General features: G+C 39.8%; 1 protein-coding gene across 1 annotated transcript; it reads left to right on the forward strand.

Moving 5' to 3' along the window:
* Positions 1 to 1890: 1890 nt before the first annotated feature.
* Positions 1891 to 17592, forward strand: LOC148342903 (phospholipid phosphatase 2-like). The gene is made up of 7 exons (XM_088303885.1): positions 1891 to 2095; positions 2169 to 2250; positions 13808 to 13959; positions 15094 to 15356; positions 15645 to 15702; positions 15784 to 15960; positions 17083 to 17592. The coding sequence occupies exons 2-7, from the start codon at positions 2190 to 2192 to the stop codon at positions 17218 to 17220; spliced, it is 849 nt and encodes a 282-aa protein (XP_088160011.1). The 5' UTR covers positions 1891 to 2095; positions 2169 to 2189; the 3' UTR covers positions 17221 to 17592.
* Positions 17593 to 19801: the final 2209 nt, after the last annotated feature.

A 19801-nucleotide genomic window follows, 5' to 3' on the forward strand; every position in this document is an offset into this window, starting at 1 on the left:
TCTCTGTATTCAATCACAAAAAAATTAAATGTCACTATTACTTGTGAAAAGGGCCTAATGGAGGAAAACTTGAGTGTAAAATATAATATGAAGCCATATTAATGTAGAAACCAAGCAAATCTGAGTGAGCTTGACAGCGTGAAAGATTGGAGGGAGGTGCATGGGGGGTGGGGGGGGGACGAAGTTTAGGTCTTTATTATCTGGGCCAGCGGGACATAATTAGACATTCTTCTCACTGTCTTTGGCGGAGTACGGATATGATTGAACGATAATCCTTTGTAGGTCTGGATGACAGATTAGTGCTGTTTCACGCAGTGGCAGAGATACTGCATAAATTGGGATTTTCTGCTCAGCATATAAAGGTTTACAGAACTAGAGAACGGTGTTGAGTAAACTAGTTGATCACCTATTTTCTGAGTTTGGTCATGGCCAATGTGATGTAATTTTCAGTAAACAGCAAGCGATGAAAAACGGTGAATTTTGTTGCTTAATTAATATTTCTCAAATGCAATTTTAATCGGAATAACGTGTCTAGACTAGTGGTGTCGCATGGAACATATTATTATTATTAAAAAAAAAAAAGATTGACTCAACTTCCCCTTTAATTAATTTCAAATACAGTTCTAAATGTTTAAAGGTGTCCTCCTTGTATTTATGCAATACAAATACGAACTTGAATCATCCACTTGCATGGAGAAAACCAAAAAAATCATCAGTTTAGCACTTTTACTGGAGGCTGAACCTCAGCGTACATTACACTAATAAAACAATATGCTTAGCACATTTTTACCGAGACTGATGGATTGTTTTTAGTGTGTATTGTGCTTAGCTTGTTGTTGGCCTGGAGTTGATTTGTCTAAAGCCCGCTAGAGGGAGACAAAGTCTAAGTTAACAGCACAAGGTCAACGTCGTTGAGGCCCCTGTCAGTCAAATCAAGTCATAGTTTCTCCTGCCTAAGAAGTTTCATAGCTTTGAGTTGAAACAACTGCATGAAGAAATGGGCCGACTAACTTTTGGAGAGCAAGCTTCATTTGTTGGGGATTACCGTTATGTGTCTCATATGCAGGATGATCTTGAGCTTTAAAGTTACCTTTGTTACAGTAAGTTGAAAAATATAACTGAGTGTAATTATTGTAATCATAATTGAATTCAAAATATATTGCAAAGATCTAATTCAATTACCATATTATTTGTATGTATATGGCGTATCATTCAACAGTTGTATTTACAGGAAATTTTGATTTTATCAGAACAGTATTTGATTCAAATATACTAAAAATACATTAACTCCAAGATTTTACTTGTGTAAATTCGTAGAAAACTGTATTTTAAACTGTGATTTAATCGCGATCAATTATGGAAATTGCGATTAATCTAGTGCAGGGGTGGGCAAACTTTTTGATTGGCGGGCCACAATGAGTTCTAAAATTTGACAGCGGGGCCGGACCAGGAGGAGATGGATGGAGTGGTTTGGTAACCTCACCTCATCGGAGAAAAAAAAACAAACATTTAATTTTAAATGAAAGTGAATGAAAGCATGACAACAATATATATGTCTTTGAAAAACCACAGTATTTAGAAAATAAAAATTAACACGGTTTATTCATTTAATTTTCTTCAAGTTCAGTGGGCCGGATTAAAACGTTTAATGGGCCGCATGTGGCCCCCGGGCTGTAGTTTGCCCACTGCTGATCTAGTGCTTCTCAAATAGCGCCCCCCCCCCCTGGGGAGGGGTGTGGGGTGCGATGCTGAGAGGGCGCGTGTGACCCTTGGGAACGTGTATTTTTTCCCGCCGTACTACAATAAAGTGTAATTGCACATCCACTCCAGTAGTTGGCAGTGGCGCTCTCCTTGCCCATTGCGCGCAGCGAGTATTAAGTCTACGGTGGAGGTTTGCCCCACGAGAGGCGACATCTACCCGCCGTCTCCTCCAGGTGGTGGTGGTGGAAAGGAAAGCGGATAAATCCTCCCTCCCTGAATCCCAGCTCCTCCTGACGCGCCCGCCCTCGTCCTCGTCAAAGCTGGACGTCTGTCTGCTCACCACCGCTGCCCTCCCACCTTTCGGAAGATTCTCCAAACCACCACAACACGACAGGTACGCCGAGGTGGGCGGAAGACCGGGCCGGTAGACGCGGCACCGCTTAAAATCAACTTTGTGGTTGTTTTAGGACGACAATTCGAGGGCAAACATGACGGAGCAAGGCAAGAAGGTGATTCTGGTGGTTGTGGATATTCTCTGCGTGTTCGTCGGTGAGTTTTGTTTAGTTACGTAGACTGTTTACCTTTTTGATGTTCAAGCGTAGTGAAGTGAATCTAAATTGGAGGTGTAAAATGACGTATGAGATTGCTCAAACATGCTTTATTTATTTATCATCCTATCGCTGGCCACGCAACAAGTTGCACCATTGCAGACTAGACGAGAAAAGACGTCGTGGTTGAGAGATGGCGTGTCCAAACTTTTATTGAACGAAGGCACATATTTTCAATTGCGAAATGTTCACAAAATATCCCCAAAAAGTATTTGACGCAAATAATGATTGTGTGGAGAAAATAGAAGAACATTACTTGGTCTGCCTGCCTGTCACTATACGTCGCTAACCAAGATTGATGAATTGACATTATTTCTTGTATTTGAATATAGAATTTTGGATCATTTCCAAAGGCAAACCTGATTATCTCACATGACACATAAAAACAAACAAACCAAAAAAAAAGTTTCGGAATCAGTGGGTTAGTGTTACAACACTGAATATTATGCTCTATCTTGTTCAAACAGGCCACAGTGAGTCCCAACACACACTTTAAAGAATGCTGCCGGGTCTCGTGTTGCACACACACGTTCACACTTTGTGCTGCAGAATTATTTAGGACATCTTATCTGCTTGTTAGATTTGTAATAAGTCAAATGTCTAAATTTTTGTAAGTGATCAATTACAGCAGGTTTTGATATACTACACTAAAACAATAAATAAATAAATATTAAATAAATAAATAAATACACAAATGAATGATAAAGATAAAGTCCTTCATTGTCGTGTCATGCATCATGTAAATTTTTCAGATTCATTACCTAATATTGGACAATTGAATTATGTTCATTCATCTTTTAATTAGTTAAACTAATGAGTGAAAAATAGAAACAACAGAATCATATCTTGTGATTCCAAAAAGCCAAATAATTTTGGTAAAAACCCTGCCAAATATACAGGCTTAAAAAAAAAATTATCAAGTATATCAAATGAAGCGTCAGTATCTTGACTGCCAAACTGTAACTTCTTAAAACCTCTGGTGGTTAGAATAAATATGATATTATTTATTGTCATACAAATAAATGAATTGCTGGTGTTTGTGTGAAAATATATGGGAAGAGGTGTACAAATAAATACTAAAATAATTCATTATTTAAAAATAGCATAATATTATTTATTTTGACTACACAATGGACCATCCGACCAATTACAATCAAATATGGCACTTGCGCGTAAAAGCTAGCCTACATAAGCAGTCAAGCTAAAGTCTCAACCTGCCTCAATCACCAAAAGACGATTATCAACGACTGACTCCACACGAGCTCCACAATTAATAACTTTTATTACGTCCACCTGTTTTGTGACTGATCACCACGCAAGACTTGACGACCATCTATTTGTGTGCATGTTTAGCACGTTTTCCACTTCTTCATGTCTGTAAGTTACACAAACGCACTCAACCAGGTTTTTGTGTGTGTGTGCGCGTTGGTGCATGCGTGTTTGCGCACACGCATGCACGGCAAACAAAACAGCCTGTCGCGACTTGCCCGATGACACTCGAACTTGTCAGAATTGACATCCTCCAGGAGTTGTTGGTGTCACATCCTCGCCAAAGCAGGTTGTCGGTGAGAAGACACTGAGCGCCACTGTGCTCCTGAAAGCTGAAACGTTCTCTAAATTATTTGGAATAATTCCTTTATTGGCTCTCATTTTTATTTTTTTTTTTTCAGAGTGCATTTTTTTGTGGTGTAAGCGTTCGCGCATTACACCTGTGCTCGATCCAACCTGGTTTAAGTTCTTAAACACCAATTTTTACATAATTTTTTTTTTTTTTTTTAAATAGTTTTTCCAAAGAGTTTCGCCAATCCCGGGGGTTCATGACCCCATCCGCTGAGAATCTTCATGACCTTTAAGCCTCCCTGCCCCTCCACTAAGGATTACCGATTGGAAACAAGAGTAAAAATAGATGCTTGTTGCAAGTCGATCAGCATGTTAGCCTCGCCGGTGGTGCAAAGCTCAGGTTTCGAGAGATTTAAAATGGAACGGCTGATTTCACTCACGGGATATTCGGGGACGATGAGGAAGGGAAAAGGACTGTCGAGATTGTGAAGGTCAAAGCTGAAATGCAGCTGGGAGGGGTGGGTTTTGTTTGAAGATGGGGATCCATTAATTTGGTGGTCCTGAAGCACCATTTGGTTCTGGACTACACAGATAGATAAAAACAAACAAATTAATAAAAAATAAAATAAATAAATATTTTGTAGCAAAGCATATTTGGCCCCACCACAAGCGTCAATTTGTCGATGAATTTCCAATCGGGAGGATATCGAGGATTGAAATAAGCCGTTTTGCAATGTACATGTGTCAAAATTAACATTTTGTGCCTCATTAAAACACATTAATACTAAGAATCCATTTTTAAGACTTTCCATTCCGCTGAGACAGTCCTAATAAGGTTCATTCAGCTGGACATTACACATTTTATCGCACGCAAATGGTCAGTACGTTACAGATGCTAGCCCGAGTGACCAGGACAAATTTCATAAATACTTTCGATGAAATCAACACAAACTTGTTTTAAAAACAACGACAGAGAGCCCGCAATGATCAGTTACCTATCCTGGCTTTTTTTCAGCCACTGTCAAGGCACGCTCTGTGCTACTTACGCCGCGTCAGCTAGCTAGCAACGATAGCAGCTTCGGCTGGCTGGCTAGCTAGCATGGCTAAATATGCTACGCTGCTAAGCCAGTAATCATCCTCACTTCAGATAAGTATCGTTCTCTTGAAGAGAGGACGGGGAATAATTGACAGAAGACGGAGAAGCCATGCTAATTGCTAAGCTAAAATAGACGTGATTATGAAACGTAAATAAATGCTCAGGTGATCAAGTGGTCTTTTCACAGCAGTCTGTCTGGAACCAAAGCAGAGTGTATCCAAGTTTGAACAGCAAAATAGATGGAAATTTAATAAGTGTCTGGAGAGAAAATTATACCAACATCGTCACTGGACTGGAAATGAATTTTAAAAAAGAATTGCTCGTCCAAATTAGAAAGCGGCTCCTCAAATGAAGTCCTTGAAGAAAAACTTATTTGTCTGTTATTTATCTGTTGCCTCTCATCTTTCGTCATCTTCATCATCTGGTTCACAAAATGTCTTTGAGTGCTTATAATCTTAAGTGACACAAAAAAAAAACACAAAATGCTGTAATTTACGAAAAAAAAAATAAAGTAAAATGTTTTTTCGGTTACAGTTATTGAATTACTTTTCGTTAACTTTAATAAACTTGCTCTGATTTGAGTTGCGGTCACCGCCAGAATGTTGCGCTCACAAGTCAAAGCTGCATCCTGCCTTGTACTTGCCCGAACTTTTTTCAAAGTCGACTTGGGGTTGTTTTGCACCCTACAGCCCACCTGGTAACTGACAGGGAGGAATGATAATAATCATACTCTGCCTTTTTTTTTTTTTTTTTTTCCCGATCCCCCCCCCCCTTCCCCCTCCTTTAACCATTAGATGTTTTTGCACGCTGTCAACACCCGAAACATTCCCATCTTTAGCCCTGTCAGGTTAAAACATCCCCTTGACTGAGTATCAGGGGGGGATCAGCAAGTCGATTCTGTGTACTTTTGGAATTGTGATGTCATGACTTCATTTTTTTGTGTGTGATTGTGAATGTGTGTGTGTTTGGTTTAAACCAGTGGTCCCCGACCATCGGTCCGCGGGCCCTTTGGTACTGGGCCGCACAGGTACAGAGGTACACAAAGTTGGGGAAGTCGCTTTAAGCGTTCATTAGAAAATCCCTGCCTGCCAAAAGTGTGCAAGCGTGCGTGTGCGTGTGCGGGGTGTGCGTGTGTGTGTGTGAGTGAGACAGACGGAGATGGAATGTGCTGAATGCCCACATCGGAGATAAACTCTCAATCCGTGTGTTTTATTCCGCCCCCCTTCCCCTCTGGTAAAACATCCACCCTGTCACTTTGTGTTACCCTTCGATCGTTGACCGTTGCCCTCCTGTAGAGACAGCGACAAGCCCCTTGCACACAGCCGGTAAAAGCTGCCTTTGTTTTTTTTTTGTTTTTTTTTTGCTTTCTACATGTGCCGGGCGTTTTTTTTTGTTTGTTTTTTTTTTTGTTTGTTTTTTTGTATTAGCTGCACCAATGCAGAATGAGGGTGAGGCAAAGTTGAAGTAGTTCTGGATAAACAGATACTAATCACAGATACTGCTGCACTCGCTTTACACATACCTTCTAGGATGGAGCCAGCTGTGTGGACATATTTGGAGTAGAATGAACAAATTTGACAATACTTTAAGCCAGGTGTGGGCAAACTACGGCCCGGGGGCCACATGCGGCCCCTTGAACGTTTTAATCCGGCCCGCCATACTTGGGGAAAAAAATGAAATGAATAAACCTTGTTAATGTTTTATTTTCTAAATACTGCGGTGTATCAAAGACAGATATTTTGTTGGAATGCTTTTGTTCATTTTGATTTAAAATTAAATGTATTTTTTTTTTTTCTCCGATGAGGTGAGGTTACCAAAACACTCCATCCAACTGCTCGTCGTCCGGCCCCTCTGTCAAATTTTAGAACCCATTGTGGCCCGCCAATCAAAAGGTTTGCCCACCCCTGCTTTAAGCAGACTCCAAATTATTGCTCTGAAAGCTGTCCGGGAAGCACGTAGTTTCGTCCTTCTGTCAGGAAGCAGCATCGCGGCATGTCAAGTAATGAGAATCAAGCGCTGCTTTAATTAAGTGTCACTTGTCACAGTTTCATTTTGAAAGTTGTGTTGTTCTCAAGAAGCTGTCCTTGTGGCGTTATAATTCAGTGCGTTTGATGCCATGGTCAATAAAAGTTAGTTTTGTAGTTTTGAAAAATATTTGGTTAGAATTAAACACATTCTCATAACAATTGAAAGATGTTTTGGCGTATTAGAAGTCAGTTTTGACAAATTCTCAAAAGTAAGTACATGTACTTGTGCTCTGTCTAAAAAAAAAAAAAAAAATGAAATTGTGCATTTTTAGTCGCACCTGTCAATGTTTAATAATAAATTCAACATTTAACGCTAACTTTTCCTGCCTTGTTGGCAATAATTAGTGTGAAATATTACAATTGCGTTTTTAGGTATCGTTGACCCAATTTTCGTTTTTGTCCTCGTCAACATTCGATGGAAATTGCTTTGCAACGTATCTGTCCCTGTTTTAGTGATTAATATTTCAAAATGAGATGTCTCTCCGACTTCTGCACAGAGCCATTTATTCATACTTGAGGCTACTAATTCAAGTTCATTTGCGTTTGACGTGTCGGCGGAATGTGTTACTGCAGATTAGGACTGGAAGATTTCAGGGGAAAAAAAAAAATAAAAAAATTGTGATTTTGATTGAATTCCTGCGTGTTCTCTCTTGCCCGCTGTTGCATGCTTAGGCTCCTCCTCATCCACCTCAAATGATAACGACACTTATAATAAGTGTCGCTTATTTGCTGCCTCGGAGGCAACGATTATTTACTTAGAGGAGGATAATGTTTAGCCGTGCCAGATAGCAAACGTAGCACGTAGCAAGTTAGCTTAGCAATTTAGCATTCCCACCCAGTTTGTGACCAGTAACTCGGTGCTGATTGGGCGAGAGATTGATCGGCGAGAAAGGAGGGGAGGGAGCTGGCATTTACGTGTGAGATAGTTGATGTAAGAGTTTTCGTGTAAAAAATAAAAATAAATAAATAAATAAAAATTGACGCTTTGACGATCACATGCTCGTGTTGTCTGGAAATAACGATAAATGGTTCAGCCCTTTCGCAGATTCTCTTTCATATGCTCTTCCGTACAAAGGTTTCGATGTCATGCACACGCACATTCTCAGTATCTGCCAAATATGTGTCAGAGTAAAAGTGGGAACTTTTGACTCTTGCTGCCTCACATTCCCGTGTGAAAAGGAAAGTGAGAAACTGAAGAGAAAGTGTGTGCGTGTGCGTTCCAATCTTGCCTTTTAGTCAAGTCATGTTTCATGTTTTCATTCTGTAGATATTAGTAAAATCCCATGCTGAGTGTAATTTGGTACATCTTTGCGGGGTGCCTGTTCCTCTCATTTCAATATTTTAAAAGGTCACTTTTGCCTCACGTTGACCTGCTTCTTCTGTCACAGCAGATACAGACAGGCTGTCTTGTATTTTTTTTTAACCTATGTCTCGCAATGACCTGGAAAAATGAAGCATGAAGTATCAATGCATACATTTTTTTATTCGATAGTCCATTCACTTAAAAAATAAGAAAGTGAATTTTAAATTTTGAAAAGTCATTAGAAATTTAGCATCTAGAGCAGGGTTGGACAAACTTTTTATTGGCGGGCCACAATGGGTTAAAAAATTTGACAGAGGGGCCGGCCGGACCAGGAGCAGATGGATGGAGTGTTTTGGTAACCTCACCTCATCCGAGAAAAAAAATACATTTAATTTGAAATGAAAGTGAACAAAAGCATTACAACAAAATATCTGTCTTTGACACACCACAGAATTTAGAAAATAAAACATGAACAAGGTTTATTCATTTAATTTTTTTCAAGTTTGGCGGGCCGGATTCAAATGTTTAATGGGCCGCAGGTAGCCCCCAGGCCGTAGTTTGACCACACCTGATCTGAACCTAATATTTACTTTATAGACGGGACCTTTACACGTTTTTTTTAAATTCCATTTATTCAAACCGTCACTGAAATGTGTGGCTGCCGTCGTAATTTAAGAACTTCAGTGAATAGGGCAAGAAGTGAATTACGGATTTTGGCATGAAAAAGTCGACTTTGCGAAGGTATTATTATTGTATTGGCTGGATGGATTTGACGTGTGTTAAAATGGTGTGGTTTTTATTACATCCAAGGAAAGAGTTGCATGCACTTGGTGGTTATACCTACGGTCCCTTCAGATTCGGTTCATCAAACATTATTCATTGTTTTGTAGCTTAAACATTGCTCGTTTATTTATTTTTTTATTTTTTAACCCGGCTGAAGTAAAAAAAAAAAAAAAATACAAATTTAGAATCCACAAGTGGAAACATGGAAACAGGCTTCTGCAAGTTTGAAAAACTGGCTTCTTTCAAAGCCGTGCTTCTCAATTATTTTCTGTTATGCCCCCCTAGCAAGAAGAAAGATATTTGTGCCCCCCCCCCACACACACACACACACCCTCCCATCCCACCACCTACTCTCTGCGGCAACTATAAATAATAGCATTTTCGTTACAAAACAAAACTACACCGTAGCTAATACTTGCTGCGTACAATGGGCAAGGAGAGCGCCACTGCCAACTACTGGATTGGAGGTGTAATTACACTTTATTGTAGTGCAGCAGGAAAGACGCATATTTTTTTTTATTTATTTATTTTTTTTACTGGCTGAAATGGGCTTCCATATATTTATCATTGTGGACAAAACACAAAAAAAAAATCTTTTTTTTTTTCCTCCATGGAATTTCTCTGAGAGAGGTGACATTGCTGTTGTTACGTTCCACTGTGACGTGAACTCAGCTGACGTCACGCATCCCTGCGAGGAAACAAACCGCAGCTAAATATCAGGTATGGGTGAACTCTGCCCGTCCTCACCTCCGACAAAATGTTCACCTCCAATTACCTGCTCCCATCTCCGCCACCCTCGCTCGTCTTCATTACGCTGATCGTCAAGGCCCTGAAAAACAGGAACATTTTCCACTTCCTGCTAGTGCAGAGGGTCAAGAGGAAGTTGTACTTGTCTGATCCCAAATTCCATCTTGTTTATTTTTCCAGTGGGGGTTTGGGAAAGCTTGAACGTATCCTCTCCCTTGTTTCTTTTAAAATCTCTTCTCAGGGAAACATCTCAAGGGCAAAGGTGTAAGAATATGCGGTCACTTTGCACCAGAATGCAAACTCAGCTAGCGATGTATTTATATTTGTAGCCAAAAGTCTTTTTCATTTGAATATTTACTGTCATTTTTATTTAACTATGGCCCCAGAGTGGGCTCGTAATTCAGACTTGCGTAATACAATTTTGGGTGATAGGAACAGACCTCCAGACACGTTACAACTCAAAACACACTACAAAAGGTTGTAGACTAGGAAAGTCAATCTCCAGACTTAAACCCTACAGTGTATGCATTTTACCTTTCTTCAGTGAAGTCCTACGTGAAATGAATCCCCCTCATTTTACAATCATTTTTGACACCACGGCTGGAGAAATAATATACAGAAAGACACTTACACAGTACTAAGTGATTGTTGGATGACCGAGCTTCTCTTGAAAGGTCCGTCTTGAAAATGCCCTCGCAAGCGTATCTGCAATTAAATCCACACTTTTCCCTCCTTCGGCCATTGTGGTTTAAATAAATCCAGAATATATTTTAGATTCCCAAACGGTCGCCACTTACGACTTCCAGGTGTGTTGATACCGCATAGCGCTGCCCCCTCACGAGTGAGTATCCAATCACCTTCAACGTAAGGCCCGCGAGAAGGCCTGACTGTCATTAACTCGTGATCTGATTGGCTATCGCAACTGTCTATCAAAAGTAAAAGTTCCCTTGAGACACAGAACAGACGCCCGCACAATTGTGTCTGAACGCCTCGGACGAATAGTGTGTGTTCCTGGTATTGTGAAATCTGCCTGGCAATACGAGCTAGCTGAATTCTGATTGGATAAAAACTCTGACCTACAAATTCAACACTATGATATAATATCACATCAATGTGAAGAATATGATCATGATTTCTTGATTGTTAGGCCAACAGAGAAGATACTTGAAGGTCGTATTTTCCCCCCAAACACATAATCTGTCAATCTAAACCAGGCGTGGGCAAACTACGGCCCGGGGGCCACATGCGGCGCGTTAAACGTTTTAATCCGGCCCGCCGAACTTGGAAAAAAAAATTAAATGAATAATACCTTGTTAATGTTTTATTTTCTAAATACTGTGACAAATATTTTGCTGTTTCATTTAAAATGAAACATTTTTTTTTTCTCCGATGAGGTGAGGTTACCAAAACACTCCATCCATCTGCTCCTGGTCCGGCCCCTCTGTCAAATTTTAGAACCCATTGTGGCCCACCAATCAAAGTTTGCCCATCCCTGCACTAGATTAATCGCAATTTCCATAATTGATTGCGATTAAATCACAGTTTTCTACGAATTTACTCGAGTAAAATCTTGGAGTCAATGTATTTTTTTTTAGTATATTTTGAATTAAAGATTGTTCTGATAAAATCATTGTGGCCCACCAATCAAAAACTTTGCCCACCTCTGATCTAAATTGACTGGAACAAAAAAAGTATTTGATCCGTCTAATACAAAGAGGATGCCACTTCCTCGCTGTTTGTGCCAAGGGAAGGAGCTGGATGGTGGTTTGCCAGGCTGGTGGTGTGTTTGTTTTGAAGGCAAGCCGTTGCACAACGGCGGCTAATCATGTGGCCGCACTGGCAGCAGACTTCTGTCGCGCAAGCACTCGCTTATCAAAATGTTATGCTTGCACCCTGCAGAGTAAACAGTAGCTGGGGCGCCCTTCAAAGAAAGGGCGCAGCGCACGCTCGACCTGCCCAAATAATGGACGCCAGCATTCTCAGCCGAGGGTGGGGGATTTTTTTCCTTTCATCCAAACGTATCTTGAATAAAGAAAATTGCGTACTGGCATGTTTTAATTTTATTTTTATTTTTTTCTCTCCTATCTGAAAAAGCCCTGGATAATAGGAAAGTAGTAAAACGGATTTAAAATGACAATCAAGTGTTTCAGAATAAGTGTTTTTTTTTTGGTACGTTTACAATTTAAATATTGATCATAGGAAGTCATAAACATGGAGTTGGCATTCGGAGCAGAATTATATTCTTTGCGTGTGTATTTGGTCGCGTTTTCTTTCAGCCTCAGTGAGCCGGTCCCACACTCTGGAGGAAGGAAGCTATGTGTTAATGGAGAACTCTCATACTTCATAAACCTAAGCCTAAGAAAACCATCCATTCTTCCCTGGTATTAGCTTTGGCAGTGGAATGACGAGTTCAGGAAAACAGGAAAAGTCATTTGAATTGTGGACTATTGTTTGGAGATTTAAGAGACAGCAATATATCCTCCGCTCTTTCATTCCACTTGCACTTGGATGCTCTTTCGTCACAAAGTGTGTAGCTATTTGACTCCCCCCCGCTCCCCAACCTGTTAACGGAGCTTGTTGAGGGCCGTGACCAAGCACAGTCAAAGGTTGGCTTCGACCACGTCTCCATGGCAACGCCCTAGGACACATTTCATTGAAGCGGCTGACTCGAATGTTTTTTGTTTTTTTTTACGGTGTGGTTTTAGCTGTTTCCTGACCAGCGACTCATTGTCGTGCAGGCGCCGCCTTGGGACGCTATCCCCCTCGCAACATGCCGACGGTCCAAATGGTACCTCTGAACAGCCATGTCATGACCCGTGTGCGCTTGGAACATGGAAAAAAACAAATCGGGTGTATGATGTTGGTTTAAAAGATGAATCAAAATCACGTTTCATTACCTTGCGTGAGTTGTGTCCATATTCCAAATCGTTTGGTGCGCCGGGCGCATGTCAAAGCAAAATCAGGATATGCCCGTTTTTGCGTCAAATATAGATTTTTTTTTTTTTGACTTGTCTTGCTCTCTATTGACTTAGTCTTGCTGTGGTTGTTTGCAATTTTTTTGGTGATCTTTTCTTGCCCTCTATTGTCTTGATCTTTGGCTATTTTTATGTCATCTTTTCCTCCCTTTGCTTCTATTGTCTTACTCTTGGACTCATCTGGTTTTAGGATATTATTTTCGTGATCCTGTTTAGCTCTCTAGTCTTGGCTTGGTATTATAGGACTAGATATTGGTTATGTCTCATCGCCTTATTAGTGATAGACCGATGTTTTTTTTTTTTTTCAGGGCCGATTCCGATTATTTGTAGTCATGGGGGCCGATAACCGATATTTCAAGCCGATAGTCATTGGTTGAAAAAATTGGGAAATGGTGTCCAAATTTTGAAAACTAAAAACTCCAAAACTTACAACATATTAAAGCTTTTTTTTTTTTTTTTATTTAGATCTTGGAAAATGAAAAACTTAATTTTAAAAGTCCAACAAAAAAAGTGCAGGGGGCTCCCAGCCTCAGCTGTCTTTTAGTTCAATGAAAACAAACGTCTCTTTAAAGTTTACTACGGCAAATAGTTTTCGATTAGTTGCGAGTTGTAGTAGACTTACGTTTCTTAAAATTTCGGCACAGTCTGTTGCAGTGCGTGTGACTCGAGGTGAAAAAGCAAACAGGCAGCTTCCTGCTGAAGGAACCAATCAAATGATGCTATGAGCTGGCCAATCTGCTTCTGCACGCAGGGCCACCAGCACAGCAGCGAGACAGAGAAGTGTGCTGCAGCGAGCCAAAATAAACCAGTTTTTACTTTATCAGCCTTGAAAGTTGTTAAAAAGGCCGATGCCGATTATCGGCAAAATGCCAAATATCGGCCGCAATAATCAGCCCGGCCGATAATCGGTCTAACACTACTTCTAATGGTCTGGTTTTAGCTTGCATTTAAATATCCTACGGGCTGAATGCAACTAAATCCACAAATCAGTTGTGATCTTCCCGCAGCGGCCTTGCCCTCAGCCATCCTGACGCTGATGTTCAGACCGTACCAGAGAGGCATCTACTGCGACGACGAGAGCATCAACTACCCGTACAGGAGAGACACCATCTCCCATGGAGCCATGGCCGCCGTCACCATCATCAGCTCCATCGTCATTGTGAGTAGGGAGCCACTTTTCAAAATGAGACGATTAGGCAGTGTGATACGGGAACAGGTATAGCCTTACGCAAATGAGGAATAAGCCGTGTTGCTTCCTAGCATGCTAGCCGCATCCCGACGACCATAAACTACCGTGTTTTTCCGGACTATAAGTCGCACTTTTTTTCATATGTTGGCTGATCCTGCGATTTATACTGTGGAGCGACTTGTATAAGAAAAAAAAATAATTTCACAGACAGCCACCAGAGGGCACTCTAGTTTTATGCACCGATATCTCCTACGCTTTACGACGACAACTAAGAACGACAACTGGACCTCAAGAGAATCAACAGTGTGCTGTCTTGTCAACGGAGGTGTTTTGGTACGTTTTCACGCACAGTTTGTTGCCAAGACGATGAGCATAACGGACTTTGCGGGAAGGCCTTCTTGGCGCTTCCGCTTCATGCAACACGACGAACTCTTTAGCCGAGCACGGACAGCGACGTCCCAAAAACATGAACATGAACACCGGACATGTTTATATTTCTTGTCGCTAAATAACCTTCATTGTGTTAGCGTATCTTAAACCTATAGCCTGTTCGATATTCTTTTTATCAATTTTATAATTTGGCATCCAAGATTTTCTGTTTTTGATTGACTGTTTTGTAAAATAAATTACCCACAAAAAATAGCGACTTATACTCCAGTGTATTATGTATATTTTTTTTGGTCCCGCATTATGCGTTTTTGGCCTCGTTCGATTTATACACCAGAGCGACTGGTAGTCCAGAAAATTCGTTAAGCGTTGCTCAGTTTCTAGCTAACAGAAGTCATGAAATGTTTAAAATGACAGAAATAAAGAAACTAACACTCTTGCGCTGCAGCCCAACAAAGCAGCTATAATGAGAGAATGACTTATCCATGTTGGGATATTGCCAAAAACGAAATGTTACCGGTTTAATGTTGCATTTTTGGAATGTACTATCAATTCAAACTTAAGAGTGGCGATCAAATTATCTGATGGCCCGATGGGAACGGTCATGACAGCGCTAATGGTTGCAGTCGTTTCATTCATTTGTGTTTGTATTTTTGTTTTATTGCTTGTATATTATGAATTTAAAAAAATGTGGGTTGTAATGTTTCCGCTGCTCAGATCACCACCGGCGAGGCCTACCTGGTGCACACCAAGCGTCTGCACTCCAACTCCCAGTTCAACCAGTACCTGTCGGCGCTCTACAAAGTAGTGGGCACCTTCCTGTTTGGGGCGGCCGTCAGCCAGTCGCTCACCGACCTGGCCAAGTTCAACATCGGACGGCCCAGACCCAACTTCTTGGCCGTGTGCGCCCCGGCCAGCTGCAGCGGGTACGAGCTACACATCAACTGCACCGGCAACCTGCGCAACGTCACTGAATCCAGGTGGGTTGATCAATAGAAATAAACATAAAAAAAAATAAAAAATCCGACCTCCAATTTTACACTTCAGTGATTGGAAATAAAATAAATTACAAAAAAAAAATAATCTAATTTATGCTGTATGTTTAAACGAATGATACAATTTTTTTAAAATAACCGCCAGTGGTAATAAAAATGCATATTAAATTAATAAATATAAAGTATAATTTTTTTCATTTAATTAAACATGAAATGATTTGCGAAAAAAAGAATTGCACAGTAACAGCAAAATTGTTTTTTCCAATTGGTCAGGTTGTCCTTCTACTCAGGGCACTCGTCGTTCGGCATGTACTGCATGCTCTTCCTCGCTGTGAGTTGACATCACAAAAACACACACACATAAACACACGCGTGCGCCCGCTCACGCTGACTGTATGACGGTGTTGCAAAGCTGTATGTGCAAGCCCGCATGCAAGGCAAGTGGACCCGCCTGGTGCGTCCCACCATCCAGTTTTTCCTGGTGGCCTTCTCCTTGTATGTGGGCTACACGCGCGTCTCCGACTACAAGCACCACTGGAGCGACGTGCTGGTGGGACTCCTGCAGGGGGCTCTCATCGCAGTTCTCACTGTGAGTACAGCGACAGTACAAAATAAATATTGCATTATAAGCCGCTACTTTTTTCCTTGATTTTGAACCATGCGGCTAATACAACGGTGCCGCTTTTCTGAGGACTTTTCTTTCACCACTAGGGGCGCTCTATGGTTCAGAAAATACGCAAACTAAATCTCAATATTTTTTTTTTTTTAAATTAGGAAAGTTGTTGTCGTGTTAAAATGCACTGTTTTAACAATCTGTTTATGTACCTTTATGTGCATTCACAGAACTAAATCATTCTGTACATGCAGTAAACAACTCTTTTTTTTTTTCAACACAGAAAACTGCGGCTTGCATGTCTTTTTTTTTTTCTGCTGCAAAATTATGGTACTAGTAAAATAATTCAGGCAATACTGCTGAATACTCCAATTTTTTAAAACTGTTATATTTCCTTTAATTAATGACTCCATTTATAGTCTCCTTAAATTTACTCATTATTTAGTGGAGTTCATTTTACCCTAAAAATACCTTATTTGGTCCCAGTAAACAGAGTAAAATTTGAGAGTAAAAAAAACAAGTGTAAAATTCTTTGTAAAATTAATTTAATCAATTTTATGCTGAATATTTTACTGTCAAATATTACTCTGTTTACTGGGAAAATGTAAATGAAATTGTACTCTATGGAATTTACTGTGTAGATAGCCCCAAGGACCACATGAGCCCCCTGTGGGCCTTTTCTAAGAAAAAAAAAAAAAAAAAAAATCTCACCAGTGATGGGACAATATTTTTTTCTCTAGCAATGTTGTAAAAGTGATCATTTGAAAATGTACACCCCAGCAGAGATTTATAAAGTGTTACCTATTGATATTTATCTGTTTCCTAATTATTGTGAGGAAATCATTAACACGATCTGTGTCTTGTCATAAATATGTCAATTAATAATCGTTAAGTAAAATGAGCAACTTATTTCAGAAGTGAGTTTAAAAATGTTACTTTGCATTAATCCGTTGTCAAGAAGTCGCGTTGACTTTCAAAAACGTCGATTGACCCCTCCGAATAAGTACCGCTACGTTCATTAGCCCATCTATGACATTTTCAATTGTGTGTTAGCATCAAGCTAACAGACTCTTAATTTTTTTTTTTCCCTTCGTTCAGGTTAAATACCTCTCCGACTTCTTCAAGCAACGCGGCAAGCCGACTTGCACGCGGACGGACGCGGTGGATGGCGAGCATCTGGAACGCAAACCCAGCCCGCAGCGCACCAACCACTACAACTACTCACCGCCCGTATGACACGCCTACGCACACCCACCTACACCATTTCATGTCCGTAACCACTAGCTGGAACTCTTCAAATCCCCCCTCCGCCAACACATTTGTATAGCTTAGAAAAAGAAAGTGAAATGTGTTGTCTCAATATGTGCAATGACGCAATGCTTTTCATCCGGTTTGTTTGGAGGATCGATGCTGTGACTTGATGGGGGGGAAAACGTGTGAAAAATTCAAATTGTTTTTATTTAGGATAAGACGGCTTCACCACTAAAATCTTATCTTTTACAAGCAGACCACTCACTGCTTGAGCTAAAACATTTTTATATGCAGTATTGTTTCTTTTTTGTGCATCACTACTGTGTCTTATCTAATAAACTGTGCTGTTATTTTTAACGATGTTGCAGTGCTCATGTTCCTCATAGAATGCATGCATTATGTGTATTATTAGTCAGGAGTTTTTAAAAAAATAAAAAATAAAAATTGTTCATTTTTAACCGAATCAAGTTGGGTGAATTACGGAGCGAAAAAAAATTATTTGAAGAAAAAAAATATTTTTCATTCATTTTAAGTTAAAATTACAAGAACGGCATCTCTATATGAAGAAATAATGTGCTGAGTTTTTTACGAAATTCGACTTACCCATTCACCATTGACATTAACAGAATTAACTAAAAAATATACGAAAATTAACTTAAAATCTGGTCCTCCACATTTTTTGTGGTTCATTACAATATAATAACTTTATTAACTTTGAGAAATTGCAAGCATATTTTGCTAACGACCCCATTTTTGTCATAGCTTGAACAAGAGTAGAACAAACGTTTATCCTTGACTTTCAAAACTAGTCATCAAAAAACACCAATTTGTTGTTTAGATGTCATGCATTTTCATAGTTTCACAGCCAAAACATACAACGTGGCCCGCGATAAAAATGTGTTTGACACAATTGCTTTGGAAAAAGAAAATTCAGAAATGTATGCGATTTAATTTTTATTTATCATTATTATTATTATTTATTTTTTTTCATCAAGGTTGGAATATCAACAGAAACAAGCTGTAATTATTATATTTGTCTTTCAAGGTTGTGAATTAACATGAAAACAAAATTAAATGAAAAAAATCACAAGATATTGCACAAGAAATAACAAATGTAACCATACGTGCCATTTCCTACTAAGGGGTAGTTTAATTTGATATGTATGTCGTTATATTTTAAAGGTACACGGTGTAGAATTTAGTGCCATCTAGTGGTGGACTAATAGAATGCAACAACCCCGAGCTAGCGTCTGCAGCAGACACCAATGACAACCCCAAACGCTGATTAATTATTCGGTTTCATTCTTATGCTACGAACGCATTATTTATCTGATGTTAATTCTTTCTTTCTTCCTTTAAAAATGTTTGGGATTAGTTCCTGTTTAACGAACCATGTGTTCCATAAAAAAAACACATGACATACGTTGTCCAAGTTGCTTTTCTCTTTTCCAGGGTCGAACATTGCGTCAGCAGTATAACAAACAAAACGGGGGGGGGGGGGGGTGAGAAAAGACTTCATTTGATTCTTCTGAGATACTTTGGATGGCGTCTAAAACGGTTCCCTCGGGACTTCGCAAACGGGAACGCTTTTGTCTGCATGAATGCAGTTCCTTCCTGCCTTTTGAACACGTGGAACCTTTTGTGATTGTTTCTTTCCTTCTTACGCGTGACAGTTTTTGAGGTTGTTTTTTTTTTTTCCACTATAGTGGATTCTTGTGTTTTTGTTGCGGTCAGGACTTTGCAGTGACGTTGTCCTCGTGTGCAGACCTGCTGCTGCTCGTGCTTGTTATTCTTGAATGTCTCAACCGTGACTCATCGCTTTCGAGCGTCTTTTTTTTTGTGTTACCATACACAAATTAAGCATTTTTTTTCACTATTCAAACTTGCCCCATTTGTCTTAAATCTGCATGGCAAAGAACTAGAGAAATCGTATTTATCACAATGATAATTGCCTTTTTTTTGTCTCAAGCAAGAGATTATCATTATCATTATCATTATGCACTGCATGCATTGGCTATAAAAATTCAACCAAGATAATTTGAAACAACTGACACCATTCGTGTGACCTGAAACCTTGTGTGGAGGGGGAATCTTTCAGAGAGAGGAAGTCAAAATGAGCATTTGCAATTATGTAGTTGCACAAGTGTAAGTGGCCTCTTGTATCTGGGACGTGGCAGTGTTCGGAGTTAGTTAATTTCAGGTGACACCTGCCAGGCTGCCACCAAGTGCCTCAGATTAAATAAAAAATGGCATTCAGATGTTTTAGTAGGCTTTTCCTGGCTATACTGTATATCTACCGTTTTTAAAACAATTCGTGGAGACACACACGCACACACAAATGGGAATTATTCAAAAAGGCTGCGCAGTTATCTACCTACCTCATAATTGTTGTTAAAAATAGACACAAGTTGTGGCAGTGCATGGGGAAAAAAACTCGAACTGCTTCCTTTTTTTTTTTTTTTTTTTTTTTTTTTTATTAATTGCAAACTGCAGAAAATACAACAATTAGACAAATGTAAAAGTCATTATAGTAAATAGAACAATTGAACAAGAAAACAATCAAGAA

Source organism: Idiotropiscis lumnitzeri, chromosome 1 (assembly GCF_059441095.1).
Source record: "Idiotropiscis lumnitzeri isolate Australia: NSW breed Sydney's pygmy pipehorse chromosome 1, RoL_Ilum_1.0, whole genome shotgun sequence".
Lineage (NCBI taxonomy): Eukaryota > Metazoa > Chordata > Actinopteri > Syngnathiformes > Syngnathidae > Idiotropiscis > Idiotropiscis lumnitzeri.